Genomic DNA, 21,019 nt, shown 5'->3' with positions numbered 1-21,019 from the left:
GTGGTAAGTGCATTATATAATGATGTCTATTCCTAGACATCATTAGGAATAAAATGGCAAGAAATCACTTCTGTATGATTATCTGAAAGGGCAAAGGTTCAAAAGCAAACCATTGACAATGAATTAAACTTGATTAAAACATATATATTTTTTTCAGGCGGAGTCTCACTCTGTTGCTCAGGCTGGAGTTCAGTAGCGTGATCTTGGCTCACTGCAACCTCCGCCTGTAGGGTTCAAGCAATTCTCCTGCCTTAGCCTCCAGAGTAACTGGGCTTACAGGCATGCATCACTACACCCAGCTAATTTTGTATTTTTAGTAGACACAGTATTTCTTCATGTTGGTCAGCCCTAGCCTCGAACTTCTGACCTCACGTGATCCACCCACCTCAGCCTCCCAAAGTGCTGGGATTACAGGCATGAGCCACTGCACTGAGCGGAAGCTTTCCATTTTTCTAATCATAACTTAATATGACTTAGTCACAGATGTTGGCACTGCCGACTGCAAATCCACTTAGTAACTTCATAGTCTTACCTCCGGCTTCCGTGTTCTTTCTCTGTCAAGGAGAGAAAGAGGCAAACCCACGTGGTCCTGTGCCAAAGTGCAAAGATCAAAGTAGTATTTGCTGTAAATGCTGCCAGGAACTTGGATATTATAATCAATTAGCTTCAAGAACTGCCTTTCCAACTCATTCCTGGGGAAGGGGAAACACAACAAAACCAACACAGGACCATGTTAGTTCACTGGGCCAGCTTCAAAAACATTATTCTCATGTAAGAAATGTGGTAAAGCCATCCCGTGCTCTAGTTTATTAGAACGCATGAAAGAACTCACACTGGACAGAACGCTTTCGATCGAAGAAATACAAGAAAGCATGCAACTTTCCCAGCTCTCTTTGAAAATAGAAAAAACTTGTATTGGAAAAAAACATGGATATAAAAAGTGTGTTAATACACTTGATTTTCTATTTCTGTGAAGAATGTCATTGTTTTTGCAGACTTGTGGAGGAACCACGTTGGTGGTCTCGGATAAAACCTGGAGAAATTCTCTGTATTAGCAGACAGGCTCCCTTCTTCCCTTACTTTCCCACAAATGAAGTCTGTCTCTCTGTGCTAGGCTGCCTGGAGCTGGGAGAGGAGCGATACAAGCACTCCTGTGGCCACGAGCTCTGGAACAGCACTAGGTCTGTCCAGACGGCACTAGGTCTGAAGTCAGCACAGCATTGTGACTGCACAAGGCCCACTGTAACATCTACCTGCTGCCACTTATGTCACTCAAGGCCCCGGGGCTCTACAATTAGCAGGTAGTGAAGCTAGCCAGGCTTCTGTCCTTCCCTTAAGTGCAGTAAGTTGCCCTGGTCCCTATGTGATAACCTGCTTGTCGTTGGCTTAAACCGACTCTCTCTTTCTTAGCTGAGAGCTGTTCAGGCTTCATGTTAGCTTCTTGAGCCAGACAGACTCCACCTTCGTGTCTTCATTTTAGTTATTCCCCTCATTAAGTAAGTAAATGCAGTATGTAGCTGGGGCAGGATGACACTGGGCACATCCCGGAGTGCATCTGCTGATAAGCGCCTGAGTTAAGCAGTTCCAGCAGAGCCTGGGAATGCAGTTGCTGTTGAGTACCCAGAGCCCCCCTATGTATAAATTGGATGTCTTTTTATGACAGCTCTAGCCCTCGCACCTGGTACTGTTTTATTTCTCACGTACCAGTTTATCTTTTAACTTTTTTGCTTACTCTGCTTCTGTGAAAAAATTGCTTCAGCTAGGTTCCCCCCTCCCTTTTCAAACTAGGGTATAAGAAACCCCTTAACTCTTTCTTGAGGGCCGAGAGAATTTTGGGTGTTAGCCACCTCTTGGTCACTGGCTAAAATAAAGGACTCATAATTCAACCTCAGAGTGTGGCTCATTCCTTGACTCACTTGGGTATAACACCTGGATGGGTTCAAAGGTGCTGCCTGGGAGCCTAGGCTGGAGTCATAAACCTTAGACATCTACCTGGTGTCCTGTCCTACCATGGCTGGAGCTGGCACTGAATCCACCAGGCAAATCCCTTCCCGCTCTTCCTTCCCTTTTCCCTAGGCAGAGTACCCAGTCCCCACGCACATCATTGCAGTCCCATGGAGCTTAGTGCCAGGTCACCACAGATGTTCACTTAATAATACCCCACGGATGTTCACTTAATAATACCCCAAGGTATTAATCAGCTTGTGAGTGCAGCCTTCCCTGGAACTCATTCTTCAGGGCTGTGGGCTCCCCTCTGGACCAGGGTAGGTCCAGAGATGCCATCCAAGAGCCAAGGCCTGAATCGTGGACTCCTACAGCTCACCTGGTGCTCCGCTGACTGTAGCTGAGCTGGTATCTAAGCTCAAGGAAACTCCTCTTTACTCTTCCCTCAGCATTTATCAAGCAGAGGGAGTCTCTCCTTGGAGCCACCGCAGCTGACCCAGCACATCTCTGTCTCACTCCAGGCCCATGGCATGTACTACCTGGTCATCACTGATGATGCTTCAGGGCCCAAGGGCTCTTTCATCAGCAAGAGATGAATCCTGCCATTACTGAGTCCTAGCAGGTTCCCTTCTGGCCCAGAGTTTGTCTAGAGATGCTATCCCAAAGCTGGGACCTCAGATGGGGGTTTCGTGACTCTGACCAGTGTCCTCTCCCACTGTGGCTGAGCTAGTATCCGAGTTGCAAGACAAAGTCCTCTTTCCTCCCCTCAAGCCGACGAAAGAAGTCTTTGTCAGAGCTGTGAGCTGCACTGTCAAGGGTTGAAGGAGGGGTGAGCAAACACTCCCTAGCTGCCCCAGCTGCTGTCTCCCAGGGTCCCATGCCCCTCCTGACACACTGGTTCCAAGCGCAGCACGGCACTTGAACTTGCCTAAGAGTTGCAGTCCTTGTGACCTAGACAGGCTTTCAGGTTTATTAAGGACCCCAGAGTATTTTATCCCACAGCAGCCAGGCTTTCACAACTCAAGTTCCATCCACTGGGATGAACAACTCCCCTATGGCTGGGGCGAGTCTAAATGTTTTTTTTTTTTTCGGTGGGTGGGCATTGGGTGAGTTCAGCCTTGTTGTGCTTTCTGCTATGACAAGGGAGCACTGAGTTCAGGAAAAGTCCCACAGCTGCTGTGCTCTCCCTGCCCCAAGCATGTAGCCTCTCTCCTTGCCACAGGTTCACAGGGTGGCATCGGCAATACAAGACTGTCTTTTCTACACTGTTCAGTGCCTCTTTCAGTGATATGAAGTTAAACCCAAGTACTACGATCACTTACCTGATTTTTAGTTCTTATGAAGGTGCTTTTTTATTTAGACAGTTGCTAAATTTGTTATTCCTATGGGGAGCACAATTGGCACAGATTTCTATTCAGCCATCAGGCTCCACCTCTGTGACTGCATACATTCTGAATGACAGTCTTATCTGGAGTAATAGGCAAATGTGAAAAAAAAGAAAACCAAAAAGCCAAAACCTCTTGCCGGTGCCTGTCATAATCTTGATCTTCATATGCTGCTGAATGTCATCAAGAGGTGTTTTTTTCAGATTTTTCTAAGTGTCACCCACAAAGCCATTCTCTCTGTCTAGTGGACACTGTGAGAGCCTCTGCTGGAAATGCCTCCCTGGCTCACCCTGCCAACTAGCTCCAAGGCCCTTCCCTTTACAGCACTCAGGAGGCCAGAGTGGAAGAAAGACCCATGAAGCTCTTCTTTCAGTGTCATGTTGGTGCCAACCCCATGACTCAGCAAGATTTCTTGCACTCTCATGGATAACTTGCCCCCCCCACCCCCGCAAATGCTGCTGTGGTTGCACGAGTGCCCTGGGAACCTCCTGAGTGTGGCGAGCATTGGGTGATGCTCCAGCAATGTTTCTCAGACTGCCTGAGGGGAACACTGGAACTTCTAACTCATCAGCCCAATGATGCGACACTCTGAAGAGGGAGGGGACGGGGCACAGGGATCTGTGGCTATTCTGTATCTCAAGGTTTCTATAAAACAGATCTTCAGAAAAAAGCAGGGAGAACACTAGCAAAAGCAAGTACACAATGTATGACTCAGGGTGAAGCTACACATTTTCCCCAGTCCACAGGCCCCAGACCTGTCAATGGCCAAACAATGATTTCAAAGGCCAGACATGTGCTCCTTACAGAGAGACTGGAACTTGCAGACAGCTTGTAAAAAGCCATAAGGATATTTACTGTACTATTATTTTCTGGTAGTACACTGGTAAAATGTTTGCCAAAAATATCCACAGAAAAATATTTTTCAATTCATGAGCAGATTATTACAATAACAATTTACCAAGACCTACCAATGAGCAATGAAAATATGAACAGTTGTTCTAAAATGTGATGTTTATGCCCATTTCCATTATCAGTACAATGTAAACTTTAAAAATAGTTCTTAAAGTGTTAAGTTTACGGGACCAAAAAGTCTTGAGAAATGATTAGAAAGTTCACAAAGACAGCTGGGCATAGTTGCTCATGCCTGTAATCCCAGCACTTTGGGAGGCCAAGCAAGGCAGGTGGATCACCTGAGGCCAGGAGTTTGAGACCAGCCTGGCCAACATGGTGAGACCCCGTCTCTACTAGAAATACAAAAAATTAGCTGGATGTGGTGGTGGATGCCTGTAATCCCAGCTACTCGGGAGGTTGAACCGCTTGAATCTGGGAGGCGGAGGTTGCAGTGAGCCGAGATCATGCCATTGCACCACAGCCTGGACAACAAGAATGAAACTCCATCTTAAAAAAAAAAAAAAAAGAAAGAAAGAAAGAAAGGAAAGAAAGTTCACAAAAACCATACAAACTCACATTTCTTCAACTGCAACACTGTCAAAGTTCTCATTCCACACAGCTTCATCATTCCAAGCCTTGGCGGCAATAAGAACGGCTCCCATGACAATCCTCCTCCAGGTGGTTGGACAAATGTCGATACAAACGTAACTCACCAGTCTCTCTACGTAAATCTGCAAAACATAGCAAACACTGGCCTTTGACTTAGCTCCGTTTAAGTGCTGTGATAAGAACTCTTACGAATGACAGATTCCTTGTGGTCTTGACCAGAAAGTAAGTGCCTTTTATTCTTACGTTCTACAGAGACTTGATCAGGCCAGGCAAGCGGCCATATCACAATCATAGGTCAGATACTTCTGCTACTTACTCTGCCCAGAGAAATTTACAGCCCAATTTTGGTCACAAGAATGACTGTACGTCTCAGCCAAGGGCATCATAGAAAGAGGCAGTGTCGTCACCTTCACACTCATAAGAGAGAGCACACACACACATGCTCAGTGTGGATTAAAGTTGTTCAATATATCCTCAAGTGCCTATCACATAGAATATCTCACATCTAGCTAGTAGGCAGATGGGAATTTTACAAGTATGTCAAACTTGAATATGTAAAACCTATGTGATAGCAAATATTAACCTCCTTATCACAAAAACTCACCCTTCTGGGGCACTAGCTTGAAAAACTGCTGGTCAAGAGAGCCTCCCAGTGGCTGCTGTGCAGAGCAGCATGGCGGACGCAAGTCTGTGGGGTTGTAAAACTTTCCACATATGCAATTGCTCACTTGATAAGAAACACACATGTACAAAGGAGAGTCCTTCCCACAGCCCCTATTTTTCACATCTTCATGATCACTTCATACAAATTTCTTATGTCTTACATCATGTGCAACTTAAACAATTCTGTTGGTTTTAAAGTGGAAAAAGCTGCCAATCTCAGTATCCCTGGGATTCCTCTAAACCTGCTGCCCAGCAGTTTGTGAGACAATTTCATGAATTACTTTACATCTATCAAACATCGGTCCCACAAAGAATTGGGCAAAGTGAACAGCTGAGTAAAGATTAAAGGTGAGCTGTGAGGTGTTGTTACCTCAGAGGGTGCTCTGCGGAACAGTATGTCTGTGAGCTACTTGAACCCTTTACATCTTAACAAATGGATGAAACTTTATTTATTTATTTTTTAAAAACAGGTGAGTTTATTTCTTGTATGCAGGTTATCCAATTGGAAAACATTGCCAGATCTGAGCTGCCAAACTCAAGTATGTTTTCAAAAACAAATGGCTATTGAACATGACATGTTTCAAAGATTCTGCTCCCTTTCTCCCAAACTGCGCTCTCAAGTATTTCAAGAATGAATCTCCCTCCCTGGGTTCAACTGCATAGGATTCAGAGAGCACTGAAACATGGCAAGGCTTCAACTTCCCATCCCCTTTCCTGCTGAGCTGCTGAGCTGCTGACACTCATCCATGCCACAAGCCCTTCTAGGTGAGTTTGAGAAAAACTCTTTATTCCCACTGATGTCAACTCTTCCCTCAGCGCAGTTGACCCCATCTCACTTTTGCAGAATACTCTTCCCACAGTCACCTCTTTCTGAAGATTTTCTTCCTCTCTACCAGAGACTTCTCCCAAATGGTGTTTCCTTTGTCCCCATTCCACGCCTCACTGCTCTCCAACTATGTCCTCTCACTGGTGTGCACAACACCATAACCTCATGCCAGTTCATCTTCCAACTCTCCTTCACCTACGCTGCCTGCCCTGACATGACTCTCCCAAGGTTCGTTTTGCCAATAGGCTCTTATTTCTGGTGCCTTCACACTGACAAACTGGAGCTCCTCATACATTTCCATTTGCCTAGATGCTGGGGCCAAACACCTGCATTTCACTTCCCCTGCTCCAATCCGTGTGCAATGCCTGTTACGTCTACCTTCACTGGTAGTCTGCCTCGTTTCATGGTGAACCACAGTCTGTCAATGCTCACCTGTACTACCCTAGAGATTTCTTAACGCTCTTCTCTACCTCCAGTCTGCCTCCCAGCTATGGCCTACTGTCCCCAAAGCAGCCGGCATAGCCTCTTCATTTAGAGCGTGGCACTCCCCTGCCTAAGATCTACCACGAGTTTCCCATCAAACTGGAGCAAAACCTTAACTTCTTCCTATGGCCTGCAAGCCAAAAGGCCCCGTGAGCTATGGCACTGCCCGTGGTACCTCATCTCTACTGTTTCCCTCATTCTTAACTCTGACCATGGTGGTCACCTTGCTGTTTGTTCCTCAAACACACACGAAACATGTTTCTGTCTGCCTTGGCAGTCATCCTGCTTCCTGTAATGTCAGCACTCTTTCTCGTCATACATTTAGTTGGGGTCAGCTCTCTAGAGAGGCTCTTCTTACCATTCTACCTCAAATAGCCCCCAATCACTCTGTGTCCCTTTATCCTGCTTTCTCTTTCTGCTGTTTCATACTACCTAAAAAGATACTTAAGTTCAATCCACCTAGAACACAAGCTCATAAAAACAAGAACTGTGTTCCACCTGTCCTCTCCTCTACCCCAGCACTTAGAAGAGCAGCACAGAGTCAGCATCCAGTGAGTGTTCACGAATTAAGTCACCGCTTGGCAGCACTCAGCACTGTGACCACAGCCTCTCCTATCTTGAATTCTTTCTCCTTTTATTATCCTCTTCTGCTTTTCCTCCTCCCACTCTAGTAGCCATTCTTCTGGGGGCTTGTCCCTTAAATCATAACAGACCTTACTGACCCATCTGCTGTCCGCTTTATCTGTTTTTGAGACAGGGTCTCACTCTGTTGCCCAGGCTGGAGTACAGTGGCATAAATACAGGTCACTGCAGCCTCCAACTCCTGGGCTCAAGTGATCTTCCTGCTTCAGCCTACCATGGACCTGAGGCCACAGGCATGTGCTACCATGTCCAGTTAATTTCTTGATTTTTTTTTTTTTTTTTTTTTTTTTTTGGGTAGAAATGGGTCTCACTTTACTGCCCAGTCTGGTCTTGAACTCCCACAGTCGAGCAATTCTTTCAACTTGGCCTCCCAAAATGCTGGGATTATAGGCATGAGATACTGTACCTGGCCTTACTTTTTCTTCTCTTAAAATACAGGGTCTCATCCTTTGGACAAGGCTGGACTTAAACTGCTGGACTAAAGTAACTCCCTCAACTTAGCCTCCCAAATAGCTAGGACTAAAGGCATGAAACCACCAGGCCTGGTTTGTCCAGTTTCATTCTACACACTCATCATCCAAGGAACAATGAATTTAGGGCAGCAGCTCGCAATCACAGCAAGCATCAGAACTGCCTGGGGATATAGCCTGGGACTCAGCTTAGACCTATACTGGCATCTGTTCCTGCCCATCAACTGGATGGTTTTGTTACCACTCCCCATTCCAAGTCCTCCACATGCCCTGGATGTGTGTGCACTGTGTATGCATGCGTGCACTGAAGAGTGGGGGGAGAAATCAGAAATCCGTCCTGCTGTCTTTAATAGCAATTGTTCTGCAATTAGAAAAGCAATTGAGACATTCTAAGCCAAAACGATGATTCAACTCAATGTGTATATTTGCTTTCATAAGTTTCTCTTAACATTCTGAGATAATTTCAGAAACTTACTGTTATTTAAAAACATGACCATACCACCCTGTTTACAAGACAAATTGCTAACGATGCTTTATAAAAAGAAAATATCTTACCAGACTCACGATTGCCAATTCAGCTGTTAGCCTTAGAGCTTTAGACAGAGCTCTAACAAATCCGAAAATCACTTTGTATTCAGGATCATACTTCAAGTAGTCCTCCGGAAGCTGTTCTTGCTGAAAGAAGAAAGGATGCAATCTAAGTATCCATTGAAAAAAAAATCTGAAGTGCTCTTAAGACAGCAGTGTTCACATTGGTGCCCATGTATCACTTACAATCATTTTGACTGGTGAGATGTCTTTCAGTTTTTATAATATGAGCAGTAGGATCTTAAAATACCGTAATGATTTAATACTCACCAACATTCACTTAAAAATAGCATGAGCTTATTAAGCTCAGAAAACGTTTGTTCTTTTTTGCTGTTTCCCCCACATGATTCTATCCAAATGTAAGCTACTCTTAGGTTTTAATGTCTTACTGACCATCTGCCATTCTGCTCTGCAATAAAACTTTGAGAAAATAGTTTCCTGTAACCATGAGACTCTAAGCCTATGCTGTTAAATACAATAATCACTAGCCACATGTGGCTATTATGTACCTGAGGAAGTGCATTTTTAAATTTTTACACCATGTAAAATTGATTAAAACTTAATTTTTTTAACTCTCTTCATAAAAATGCTTCTGTTAAAAGTATTTACATATTCTTACATTGCTTGATGCTACTGACAATTATCTTTCCAAAAGATAGATTTTGTGTTACTTGGACAGTATATTTACTCACACTAGCCCACTAATTAAACAGAGCTGCAGATCAGATCTTATTCCAGCATGTTCTTTTTATAACACTTTTGAAATAAGATGACTAGACGTAACATGAAATGGGGATCGAGACTTAAAGAAAGATGCCTTTGACTTTGGCATGAAACCGATAAAAGTCTCTGATGAAAATACAACCTCAACAAAAGTGACACTTGCTGGGCCAGGCACAGTGGCTCATGCCTGTAATCCTAGCACTTTGGGAGGCCAAGGTCAGGAATTTGAAACCAGCCTGTCCAACATGGTGAAACCCCATCTCTACCCAAAATACAAAATTAGCCAGGCATGGTGGCCGGCACCTGTAATCCCAGCTACTTGGGAGTCTGACGCAGGAGAATTGCTTGAACCTGGGAGGCGGAGGCTGCAGTAAGCCAAGATGGCACCGTTGCACTCCAGCCTAGACAAGAGCAAAACTCCGTCTCAAAAAAAAAAAAAAAAAGGTGACACTTACTGTAAATGGATGTAACGCTTCATCAAATATGTCCAAAGATCTATCGGCATCTCTATAAAATAAGAATGTGCATTACTTCAAAAATTGTTAGTATCTTAGTATAATATCTGTTTTGTAAAAGAATGCCTCCTATGTGCTTTGGTGTTTACTGCACCAAAGCAAACAGTTTTTACAAATTATTCTCCTGGATCCTGACCTGCAGAGGTTTTCCTGACCTCTTCTTACTCAGCACATCATGTCCTGTACTGGAAAGTCTTTTATATGATAACCAGTCAGAACTGCCTATAAGAACGGACCCTCCCTAACAGGCAATGGCAATAAACCAAACATATTTTCACTCTTCTAACCACACACTGAAACACGAGAACATTTTACAAAGCAGTGGTGGTGGCAATAAACTCCTTAGAACTTTAATAAATGTAAATGTGATTCAGATTGCTAGCTTCCTTTCTCTTTAGTTCTCTTTAGTACACTCTCATGATGTATTTATTTATTTTCAGTAGTTTGAATTAAAAACTCATCTTCCTTTTTATTTTAAAGGAATCCAGTCTTTGATGAACTTTAAACTTCGTAAAACTTAATACATTGTGCCTGTGTGATAAACCAGTGGTTCACCAAATATGCTCCATGGACCTCTGGGGATCCCCAAGAACCCTTTTCCAGAAGGCCTAAGAGGTCAACACTGTTCTGATAACCATACTAATTCAACCTGAGAAAGCTGATAAAAGAAAAATGAAAACATTTTTTAAAATTGTAAAGATATTGCCTGCTTTTTCATAGACACTTGCCATAATTGTATAAAAGCAAAATTGGGCAAAACTGTTGGTTTCTCAGCATAAATCAAGGCAGTCGTACAAAATTACACCAGTAGGCATTCTATTCTTTACCGTCCCTTACATTTAAAAAAGACAGCCTGAATTACTTAAGAATGTCTTTAATGAAGCAGTAAAAATGGTGTTATTAAATCTTGACATTTCTCTTTAGTATTCTGAATAAGTGGAAAGTTAACAAGAAGCACTTCTGTTGACTGCAGTATGGTTGTGTTAAAAAAAAAAAGATTTAACTGTGAACTGAACAATCACTTTTTTCATAGAACATCAGTTTTATTTGAAAGTACAACTGGGTCAGTGCAGTGGCTCATGCCTGTAAAATCCCAGCACTTTGGGAGGTTAGCACTGCAGCTAAACTCCTTCAGGAGTTCAAGACCAGCCTGGGCAACATGGCAAAACCCTGTCTCTACCAAAGTCACACACACACACAAAATAGCCAGGTGTGGTGCCACACACCTGTGGTCCCAGCTACTCAGGAGCCTGAGGTGAGAGGACTCCTTGAGCTGAGATCATGCCAATCCATTCCAGCCGAGTGACAGAGTGACACTAGGTCTAAAAAAAAGTACAACTATCATTCTCAAAAATAAATGAAGCGAGGGTGCTCTCATTCACGAGGAAATGTGTCACTCATGTCACAAGGAAAGTATTTGTTCCCAGTGATAAAATTTAAGCTTTCCTGAGGACTTTGAAAAACTTGTTCCTTCTACTATAATATAAAATATTGACAGCCTCTCAATATTTTAAAATGTTTTAAAATAAGATTGGTGGTTAAACTAAAAAAGTGATTTTTTGATACAATAAAACATAAACCAGTATTTTCCAAATAATTAATGCATAATATTATAAATGCAAGTATGGGTGGAAAGATCCATTTACTGTTTAAGAAAGATCGATGAGTGCTGATGGAATAAATTAATGTGTAAAATGCCACTGTAATTTAAGAAACTAGCACTTGTGAAGTTTTGATTTTGTATTAAAGAATACCCACAGCTGTCTGAAAGCTTTAAAAATACACTTTTACCAACTACATATTTGCATAAGACTACGTTATCTTATTGCTTTTTTAAAGCAATTTGCAAAAAAGTGAGCTAGAAAATCCAGCTATCTTCTGTTAAGCCCAACATTAGAGATTTTCAATAATATAAATACATGACACACTTTTACTGAAGATTTTGTTGTAGAAGAGTTACTGCTTCATTAAAAGATTTATGTTAACAGTATTGTTCTCAGGAATATTTTTTGCTGTCACAAGCTGGGTCATGGATTACTACTGGTAAAGGTCATCAATGCTACTAAACTTTCTGCAATGCACAGGACGGTCCTCAGGACAAAGCATTATCTAGCTCATGATATCAACAGTGGTAAAGCTATGAAATCTAAACTAAAAACAGATTTTGAAAAAAATCTCAATTTTGTATTTCTGTCACAGCGAATACCAATATAATCAATATAAAAACATACTCAGGACTCTCTGTCATTTAAGAATCAAAAGAGGCTTAAGGGTCAAAGAAACACAAACAATTTGCTTCAATATTTTAGTAGGCACAATATAGCTTATGATATCTAGAGCTGTGACCTAACGCTGAGCTTGACAGCTTGCAAAGTAATTAGCCAGAAAAACAAGACAGGATTTTTAAAAGCTCACCTTCGCTTGATATGATAATGTATCGCTAAGGTCACACTGTGGAAGAAAAAACATTCGTCACAATAGATGTTATCATTTGTTAGGCCTGAAGACATTTTTTAAAAAGGGTACAGAGGAAACTCTCCTAGTGGCCCTGAAATTAAAATCTTCTAGTTCAGAACAGTACCATAAGGGCACTTTCTTGCTTTCGTTTCTTAGCTTTTAGCAAAATGCAAGGCAGTATGCTCTTAGAAGACATGTTTCTGTTGATGATTCTAATATATAAATAACAACATATTTCCCTGTTATATGCCCTTCTACCTACAAAACCTTTTGTCCCATGCACTTTATTTTATGTATTTATTTATTTTTTGACTCAGAGTCTTTCTCTGTTGCCCAGACTGGAGCGCAGTGGCGCAATCTTGGCTCACCACAACCTCCCCCTCCTGGGTACAGGCAATTCTCATGCCTCAGCCTCCCAAGTAGCTGGAACTACAGGTTTGCACCACTATGCCCAGCTAACTTTTGTATTTTTAGTAGGGAAGGGATTTTGCCATGATGGTCAGGTTGGTCTCAAACTACTGGCCTCAAGTGATCCACCTGCCTCAGCGTCCCAAAGTGCTGGGATTACAGGCGTGAGCCACCGCATTCAGCCTCGTGCAATTTATGTCTATATGCCCATATGTTTAAATTTAACCCATACAGTAGTGGTTTCTTTTTTAAGATGTTAGGCCCGGGATGGGTGAGGTGGCTCATGCCTGTAATCCTAGCACTTTGCGAGGCCAAGGTGGGCAGGTCATGAGGTCACGAGTTCGAGACCAGCCTGGCCAACATAGTGAAACTGTCTCTACTAAAAATACAAAAAAATTAGCCGGGCATGGTGGTGGGTGCCTGTAATATCAGCTACTCAGGAGGCTGAGGCAGGAGAATTGCTTGAACCCAGGAGGTGGAGGTTGCAGTGAGCTGAGATCATGACATTGCACTCCAGCCTGGGTGAGACTCTGTTTCAAAAAAAAGATGTTAGGCCCTGCATTTTAGTTTAGTTTACTATCTCCTACCCACCCAATTTGTATTATTTCCCTAAAAATACATAATGAAAGTGACTTGTAACAAATAAAATTATCTGAAATCACTTTTGCATAATTATTAAAAGATATATTAGTAAATATTAGCACACAGGAAATCAATGATAAGTACAGTGACCCTAAAATAAGCAGTGCTAACAAGGCAGTGTAACATGACACAGTGTAATATGAATGGCAGGTACCTTCAATTAGTTTAACTGAAATACTTGTGAACAGATACAGCTCTTCAGATATATGTAACTGTATTCCTAAGTTACCCACTGATGCTGTGTATCAGAAAACAAGAGGTTCTACAGAAAGCAAGAGGTTCTCTTATGTAAGTTATGTGCTTTCATTTGCCCTCAGCATCTAGAATGAGGCTCAAAATCACTGAGGGAAGGCAAATCTCAATTTTAGTAATAGGCCTATACAATATTAGCACTTTTTAAAACGCCTGTAACATTAGCACTTAAGATGCATATGTCTATAGTCCTTCAAGTAGTTTTCATCTCTGAAATCATTTTAAAATCACAGAATTTGAAGTTATATGCTGGAAAGGACCAAGAAATATGGGACTGTGTAATCACATTTAATCCAATACTCATTTTACAGATCAGGAAAACAAACCTTAAAACTGACTTGCCCAGGGTCCTACCAAATAGGAGCAGTTTCTTGTCCTAAACTCAAATTAAGCAGCGGCTCTCAGACTTTGCTGCACATTAAAATCACCTGAGGAGCTTTAATAACTGCCTCATTTTCTACATAAAACGTTTTAATTTAAATTAGCATTGGGGATGACTTTGGGCATCAAAGTTGTTGTTAAGTTTCCCAGGTAATTTCAATGTGCAGCAAAGTTTGGAATAATGGAGTCGGGGTGAAAATCAGAATCTTCTGGGATGCTTTTCTTCACATAAAGAAGCCTCACAGCCATCCCTATTTTTCAGCTGTGAATCCATCTGTTCCTGGGCTTTTTGGGTGACTATTAATTACTGCCTCAATTTCAGAACTTGTTACTGGTCTATTCAGGGATTCGACTTTTTCCTGGTTTATTTTTAGGAGAATGTATGTGTCTAAAAATCTATCCATTTCTGCTAGATTTTCAAGTTCATTTGCGTAGAGGTGTTTATAGTATTCTCTGATCATAGTCTGCATTTCTGTGGGATCAGTGGCGACATCCCCTTTAGCATATTTTAGTGTGTCTATTTGATTCTTCTCTTTTTTCTCCTTTATCAGTCTGGCTAGTGGTCTATTTTGTTAATCTTTTCCAAAAACTAGTTCCTGGATTCACTGATTTTTTGAAGGATTTTCGTGTCTCCACCTCCTTCAGTTCTGCTCTGATCTTAGTTGTTTCTTGCCTTCTGCTAGCTTTTGAATTTGTTTGCTCTTGCATCTCTAGTTGTTTTAATGGTAATCTTAGGGTGTCGATTTTAGATCTTTCCCACTTTCTGATCTGGGCATTTAGTGCTACAAATTTCCCTCTAAACACTGCTTTAGCTGTGTCCCAGAGATTCTGGTACATTATGTCTTTGTTTTCATTGGTTTCAAAGAACTTACTTATTTCCGCCTTAATTTCGTTATTTACCAAGCAGTCATTCAGGAACCAGGTAATTCAGTTTCTGTGTAGTTGTACGGTTTTGAGTTTCTTTTTTTCTATTTTTTCACATAGCACTTATTCTAAAACGGACCACATAATTGGAAGTAAAACACTCCTCAGCAAATGCAAAAGAACAGACTGAGAGACTGCTATGATTCTCATTCTTTTGCATTTGCTGATACACTGTGATGCCAGAAGAAAAAAAGCTGCTCCTTCTTCCAAGACTAATGTCCAAAGTAGTACACATTGCAATGCATTGAAAAACTAATTTTTCACACACAAAAAATCCAATAAAGGGTCCTTTTCATTGCAGTCAACATTGTCTTAAGGCATAAAGGCACCAAAAAAACGGCTATACTTTTCTGGGACTGCTTATTTGCTAACTGATTTTTCCTTCTACCATGACATCTAAGATTTCTTAAAAGAGAAATTGATACTTCATATTTAGAATCTGTATATCTATATATAGTTGACTTCACTTTCTTAAATGACTGCTGAAGAGGACAACCAAATGGCTGAAATAATAAATTTTAGAATAAAGGAATCTGTCCCTTGACACTATGGTTGTACTCACAGCTTTAGTGTCGTTTTAAGATGACATTGACTGGCTGTGCTGTCGTCAAGGAAAACTGTCGAACGTGAACTATACAGCCCAGTAGATACCTGAAGGGGAAGGAAAGAAAGTGTAAGTTAAACTTATCAAGGTGTATTTTTTTATCGGTTAAAATGCCAAATGACAAAGCACTAGGATATTTCTTACACTCTGTGAACTGCCTGAGTGTGGCATCTTGTGCACTCTATAGAGAACTCATCGGAGGCTCTTAACTTCCAGAGATGATGTTTGAGATACAGGTTATAAAATGCTGCCCTAAATAAGGTACCCGTCATCAAACCCAACAAGGATTTTATGAATTCCCTTTATAAATAATGAGAAAAGTTTAAAATAAGATCTGAGAATTTCTATTTCTATTATTTATTTACTACAGTAAAATGTAACGTATTAAATAATATCGTAGAAGAACATTTTATTGCAGTGAATAAGAGACTAATACATTTACTAAATTACTAATCCTAAATGTATTATTTCCGGTGACAAAACAAGTTTCAGATTCAGAGACTCTGTGTGCCAGTGTTGCTAGACCACCAACAAGTGAGGAAGCCATAGATTTCTCTAGTCCTGTTTTCTTATGTGGAGGATAAAATTAGTAACAATTTAATATTCTCTCACACCCTGAAAACAGATGACAACTTAAAAAATTTAACTTTCCCTTCAAGTTTAAATAAGACAGCCATGACATGACTCAAATGAGACTCTTCGACAATACTTGCCATTAATTTCAAAACTTAATTTCATTCTATAAATCATTTGAGCTGCACCCTAGGCATTTTCCTGCTATACCCTACTCTCTGCATAGAATACCACTTTTCTCTTTCCTTGTTTCAGCAACTTTGACTACATCTACCCTCTTGGATCTGTTTGCCAGCAGCCACACCAAAACATGTTTCTTTGGTACACTAATGAGTCAGATTCACCACTGGTTACAAGAGACTAAGTATTCTCATGAGAAAGTATGCCTCTCCATAAAAGTAACAGCGGGCCCTAACTGTTCCTACATCCAGCTGCTGAGCATAGAATTCTGAATAAATCAAAAACGTCAACAAGTGTTTGACAAACTAACTGAGTCATCATTTGGACTCAACATCCTACTACATTTAATTAAAACAAAAACACTACTAACAGATCACTCTTTGTAGGTATTATTTAAGGTGTCACAAAATAGAAACAAATCATCTAACTTCAGTCAGCATAAATCAGAGTATGAAATGCTATGATCTTTAACAAGAAATGGAAGGGCTTACTTAGTGGTTTTAAGGTATAATAACAAAAACTAGAAAATAATCATACCTAGTAATTTAACAAGTCAAAACTAAAGCCTTACCATCAAAGGTCCAGTTCCCCTTGGATACCAGTGCCCACCCACTGACTTCTTCCATTGTACCTGCTGCCTCTCATTTTAACCCATTAAAAACACTAAAATTGTTTTCCTTGTAGAGATCTTTCACCTCCTTGCTTAGGTGTACTTTTAAGTATTTTACTTTATTTTTCAGCTATTGTAAAAGGGGTTGAGGTTCTTAGTTTGATTCTCAGCTTGGTAGCTGTTGGGGTGTAACAGACCTACTGATCTGTGTACATTAATTTTGTATCTTGAAACCTTGCTGAATTCATTTATCAGTTCTAGGAGCTTTTTGGAGGAGTCTTTAGGGTTTTCTAGGTATACGTTCATATTATCAGCAAACAGTGACAGTCTGACTTCCTATTTACTGATCTGGATGCCCTTTATTTCTTTCTCTTGTGTGATTACTCTGGCTAGGTCTTCCACTACTATGCTGAATAAAAGTAGTGAGACTGGGGCATCCTTGCCTTGTTCCAGTTTTCAGGGGTAATGATTTCAACTTTTCGCCATTCAGTATTATGTTGGCTGTGGGTCTGTCATAAATGACTTTTATTACATTGAGGTATGTCCCTTGTATGTCAGTTTTGCTGAGGGTTTTAATCATAAAAGGATGCTGTCAAATGCTTTTTAAACATTTTAATCATAAAAGGATTTTGTCAAATGCTTTTTCTTCGTCTATTGAGATGATCATGTGATTTTTGCTTTCAATTCTCTTTCTGTGATATATCATATTTATTGACTTCCATATGTTAAACCATCCCTGTATCCCTGGTATGAAATGCCTTTTTGATATGCCAATGGGAACTATAAAACATAGCTGAATGAAATCATGGATAACACAAACAAATAGAAAGACATCCCACACTCATGAATGGCTTAAATAAATATTGTAAAAATGACCACACTGCCAAAAGCAATCTATAAATTCAATGTAATTCCTAACAATATGCCATTATCATTTTTCACAGAACTAAAAAAAAAAAAAGAACCCTAAAATTCATATGCAACAAACCAAGACCCTACTTAGTCAAAACAATACTAAGCAAAGCCAACAAATCTAGAGCCATCACTTTACCTGACTTCAAATTATACTATAAGGCCACAGTCACCAAAACAGCATGGTACTGGTATAAAAATAGGCAAATACACCAATGGAACAGAATAGAGAACCCAGAAATAGACCCAAATACCTATAGCCAACTAAAACATAATGTGAAGAAATTAAACCATATACGGTTTAATGCCTGGAATAATTGGCAAGCTACATGCAGGAAAATGAAACTGGATCCTCAACGCTCACCTATACAAAGATCAACTCAAGATGGATCAAGGATATAAATCTACAACCAGAAACCATAAAAATTCTAGAAGATACCATTTGATAAACCCTTCTAGACACTGGCTCAGGCAAAGACTTCATAGCCAAGAACCCAAAAGCAAATGCAACAAAAACAAAGATTAAGCACGTGAGACTTAACGAAAAAGCTTCTGTACAGGAAAAGGAACAATCAGCAGAGCAAACAGACAACCACAGAATGGGAGAAAAGCTTCACAATCTCTACATCTGATGAAGGACTAATACACAGAATCTACAAAAAAATCAAACAAATGGACAAGAGAAAAAAAAATCCCATCAAAAAGTAGGCGAAGGACATAAACAGACAATTCTCAAAAGAAGATATACCAATGGCCAACCAACATATGAAAACATGCTCAACATCATGAATGATCAGGAAAACGAAAATCAAAACCACAATGCCATACTACCTTACTCCTGCAAGAATGGCCATAATCAAAAAATACAAAAATAATAGATGTTGGTGTGGATGCAGTGAAAAGAAAACACTTCTCTACACTGCTGGTAACAATGGAAACTAGTACAACCACGATGGAAAGCAGTGTGGAGATTCCTTAAACAATTAAAAGTAGAAACACCATGCAATCCCGCAATCCTGCTACTGGATATCTACCCAGAGGGAAAAAAGGCATTATACAAAAACAATACTTGCACATGTATGTTTGCAGCAATACAATTTGCAATGATAAAAATATGGAAGCAGCCCAAATGCCCATCAATCAATGAGTGGATAAAGAAACTGTCATATGTCTATGTATAATGTGTGTGTGTATATATATATAGACACACACACATATATATACACACACACATATATATGTATATATCATAGAACACCACTCAGCCATAATAAGGAATAAATTAGGGGCATTCCCAGCAACCTGGATGGAATTGGAGACATTATTCTAAGTGAAGCAACTCAGGAATGGGAAACTAAACATTGTATGTTTTCATTCATACCTGGGAGCTAAGCTATGAAGATGCAAAGGCATAAGAATGATACAATGGACTCTGGGGACACAGTGGAAAGAATGGCAGTGGAATGAGGGATAAAAGACTACAAATTGGCTTCAGTGGATGCTGCTCAAGTGATGGGTACATCAAAATGTCACAAATCACCACTAAAGAATTTATTCATATAACCACCTGTTCCCCCCAGAACCTATAGAATAAAAATATATAAATAAATCAACGACAGCATTTTTGCCAGCAAACATAAAATAAAATGAAAACTAAAGTTTATGTTTTTCTCTCTCCTTTTTGGCAGGACAAATTTTAGATATGTTTTTTAAGAATAACATTTTTCCTTTTTCTGAGTCAGGGTCTCACTTTGTTGCCCAGGCTGGAGGGCAGTGGTGCAATGATAGTTAACTGCAGCCTCAATCTCCTGAGCTGGAGCAATCCTCTACCTTAGCCTCCTGAGTAGGCAAAACTGAAGGCACATGCCACCATACCTGGCTAATTTGTTATTTCACCTTTTTGTAGAGATGAGGTCTTGCTATGTCGACCAGGCTAAAAATAAATAAATCTTAACTAACTTAAATATTTCTAAGACTTTGGGCATTCATGAAAAAAACTCCATCTATAATAATAAGGGAAACTGAAAAATAGAAGGGGAAAAATTAAAAACCAATGCAGGTATACTGGTCTAAGCAGCCTAGTGTATGAATAACAAGACTATCAGAAAAAAAGTATCAGAGAAAGTGAAACAAATTATCAAGCACAGATAGTCTGCAGACTTAGTAGCCTCAATAAAATGTAAAGAGTCCCACTAAGCTGTTGTTACAAAGTTTCAGAATCTCAGAGAGACAGAAGCTCCTAAAAAAGGTTCTACAGATATATAAAAGCCAATTACAAACAATGTATCACACGATGGCAACACTGTAAGAACAACAGTGTGAAGCGAGCACATTGTAGAATATCTTCAGAATCATAAAATTTAGATTCAACCTAGAGGTTTACTCTCTATCAAAAAAGAGGGATTTTAAGTCTGGGCAGATCTCTAAACATCTCCACCCAGGATAACAGGACAGAAGCAAACACAGAATCTAGGACACAGGTGATCCCACACAAGACAGCAGTTATGGGAGGATCCCAAAAGACTTTAAGGAGATAGCACAAAAAGAATCAGAAAAGCAAACATCGAGCATATCTAGGGAAAGTCACTCTATATTGAATTAGGATGACAAAAGGCCAAAGTAAGTTGTCACCCCACCTCCACAACAAAGAAAAATGGAACAGAGACGTTTTAGCAGATGGAAAATAGTTGGAGAGGCACATGATAGATGCTACAACACTTGATGGGGGAAATGGCTGTTAGAAAACAGGCAAACAAATAGTCAGAAAATTAGTTTCGTGCTAAAAAACAATGGTTTTGAAAGCAAACAGACCAGCCAGGGGCTACTTACTGCATTTGGCTGGGTAAAGTAACACAGGCTAGGAAGAAAGACATGATCCAGAAGAAGTGCAGAAGTGCTCAGATTTCAGAACTGGTTCAGAGAAAAAATGAAGGAATATGTAATGCAGAGGCACAATGAAAACACCGTATGACTTAGCACTGAATAATGTTTGCATAGTCATAATCATGTAAATATTAGATTTAATGAAAAAGTGTGCTACAATTGGAAGAAACAGAGGGAGAAAAATAAGGTCATGGTGTAGTGAGGAAGCTATGCTTGCACCTGCTATGGCAGAAAGTCAATACACAGTGCTTACAATTAACTAAAAGACAGTGCTGACAATTAACTTAGCTAAATTAAAAATATGACTAAATATTTCAGGCAGATCTTTATACCACAATCAGACTATTGAAATTTAACTTAAATGTCAGACATTCTTAAAAGGTGGACACACTAAGCTCAAGACTTTTCTGAATACATTTGATACTTAGGAAAATGTAACAGATTTAGAAAAGCC

The 21,019-nt window shown here is 40.2% G+C and overlaps 1 protein-coding gene across 1 annotated transcript in view; it reads right to left on the bottom strand.

Annotated features, from left to right (window-relative positions):
- The window catches only part of LOC105730236 (uncharacterized), an 89,007-nt gene that overhangs the window by 1,280 nt on the left and 66,708 nt on the right, over positions 1-21,019 (bottom strand). The window contains exons 9-14 of the mRNA XM_064376784.1: positions 15,366-15,454; positions 12,155-12,190; positions 9,680-9,731; positions 8,469-8,588; positions 4,797-4,951; positions 533-692 (exon numbers count right to left, since the gene is read on the bottom strand). Coding sequence (XP_064232854.1) covers positions 533-692; positions 4,797-4,951; positions 8,469-8,588; positions 9,680-9,731; positions 12,155-12,190; positions 15,366-15,454 — 612 coding nt within the window. The remainder of the gene's footprint in view (positions 1-532; positions 693-4,796; positions 4,952-8,468; positions 8,589-9,679; positions 9,732-12,154; positions 12,191-15,365; positions 15,455-21,019) is intronic.

This window comes from Aotus nancymaae, unplaced genomic scaffold, assembly GCF_030222135.1.
Source record: "Aotus nancymaae isolate 86718 unplaced genomic scaffold, 86718_ANA_hifiasm-v0.15.2.pri h1tg000003l, whole genome shotgun sequence".
In the NCBI taxonomy this organism is placed as follows: Eukaryota; Metazoa; Chordata; class Mammalia; order Primates; family Aotidae; genus Aotus; species Aotus nancymaae.
Note: the sequence above shows the minus strand (reverse complement) of the source record. Positions and strands in the feature narration are given on the sequence as shown.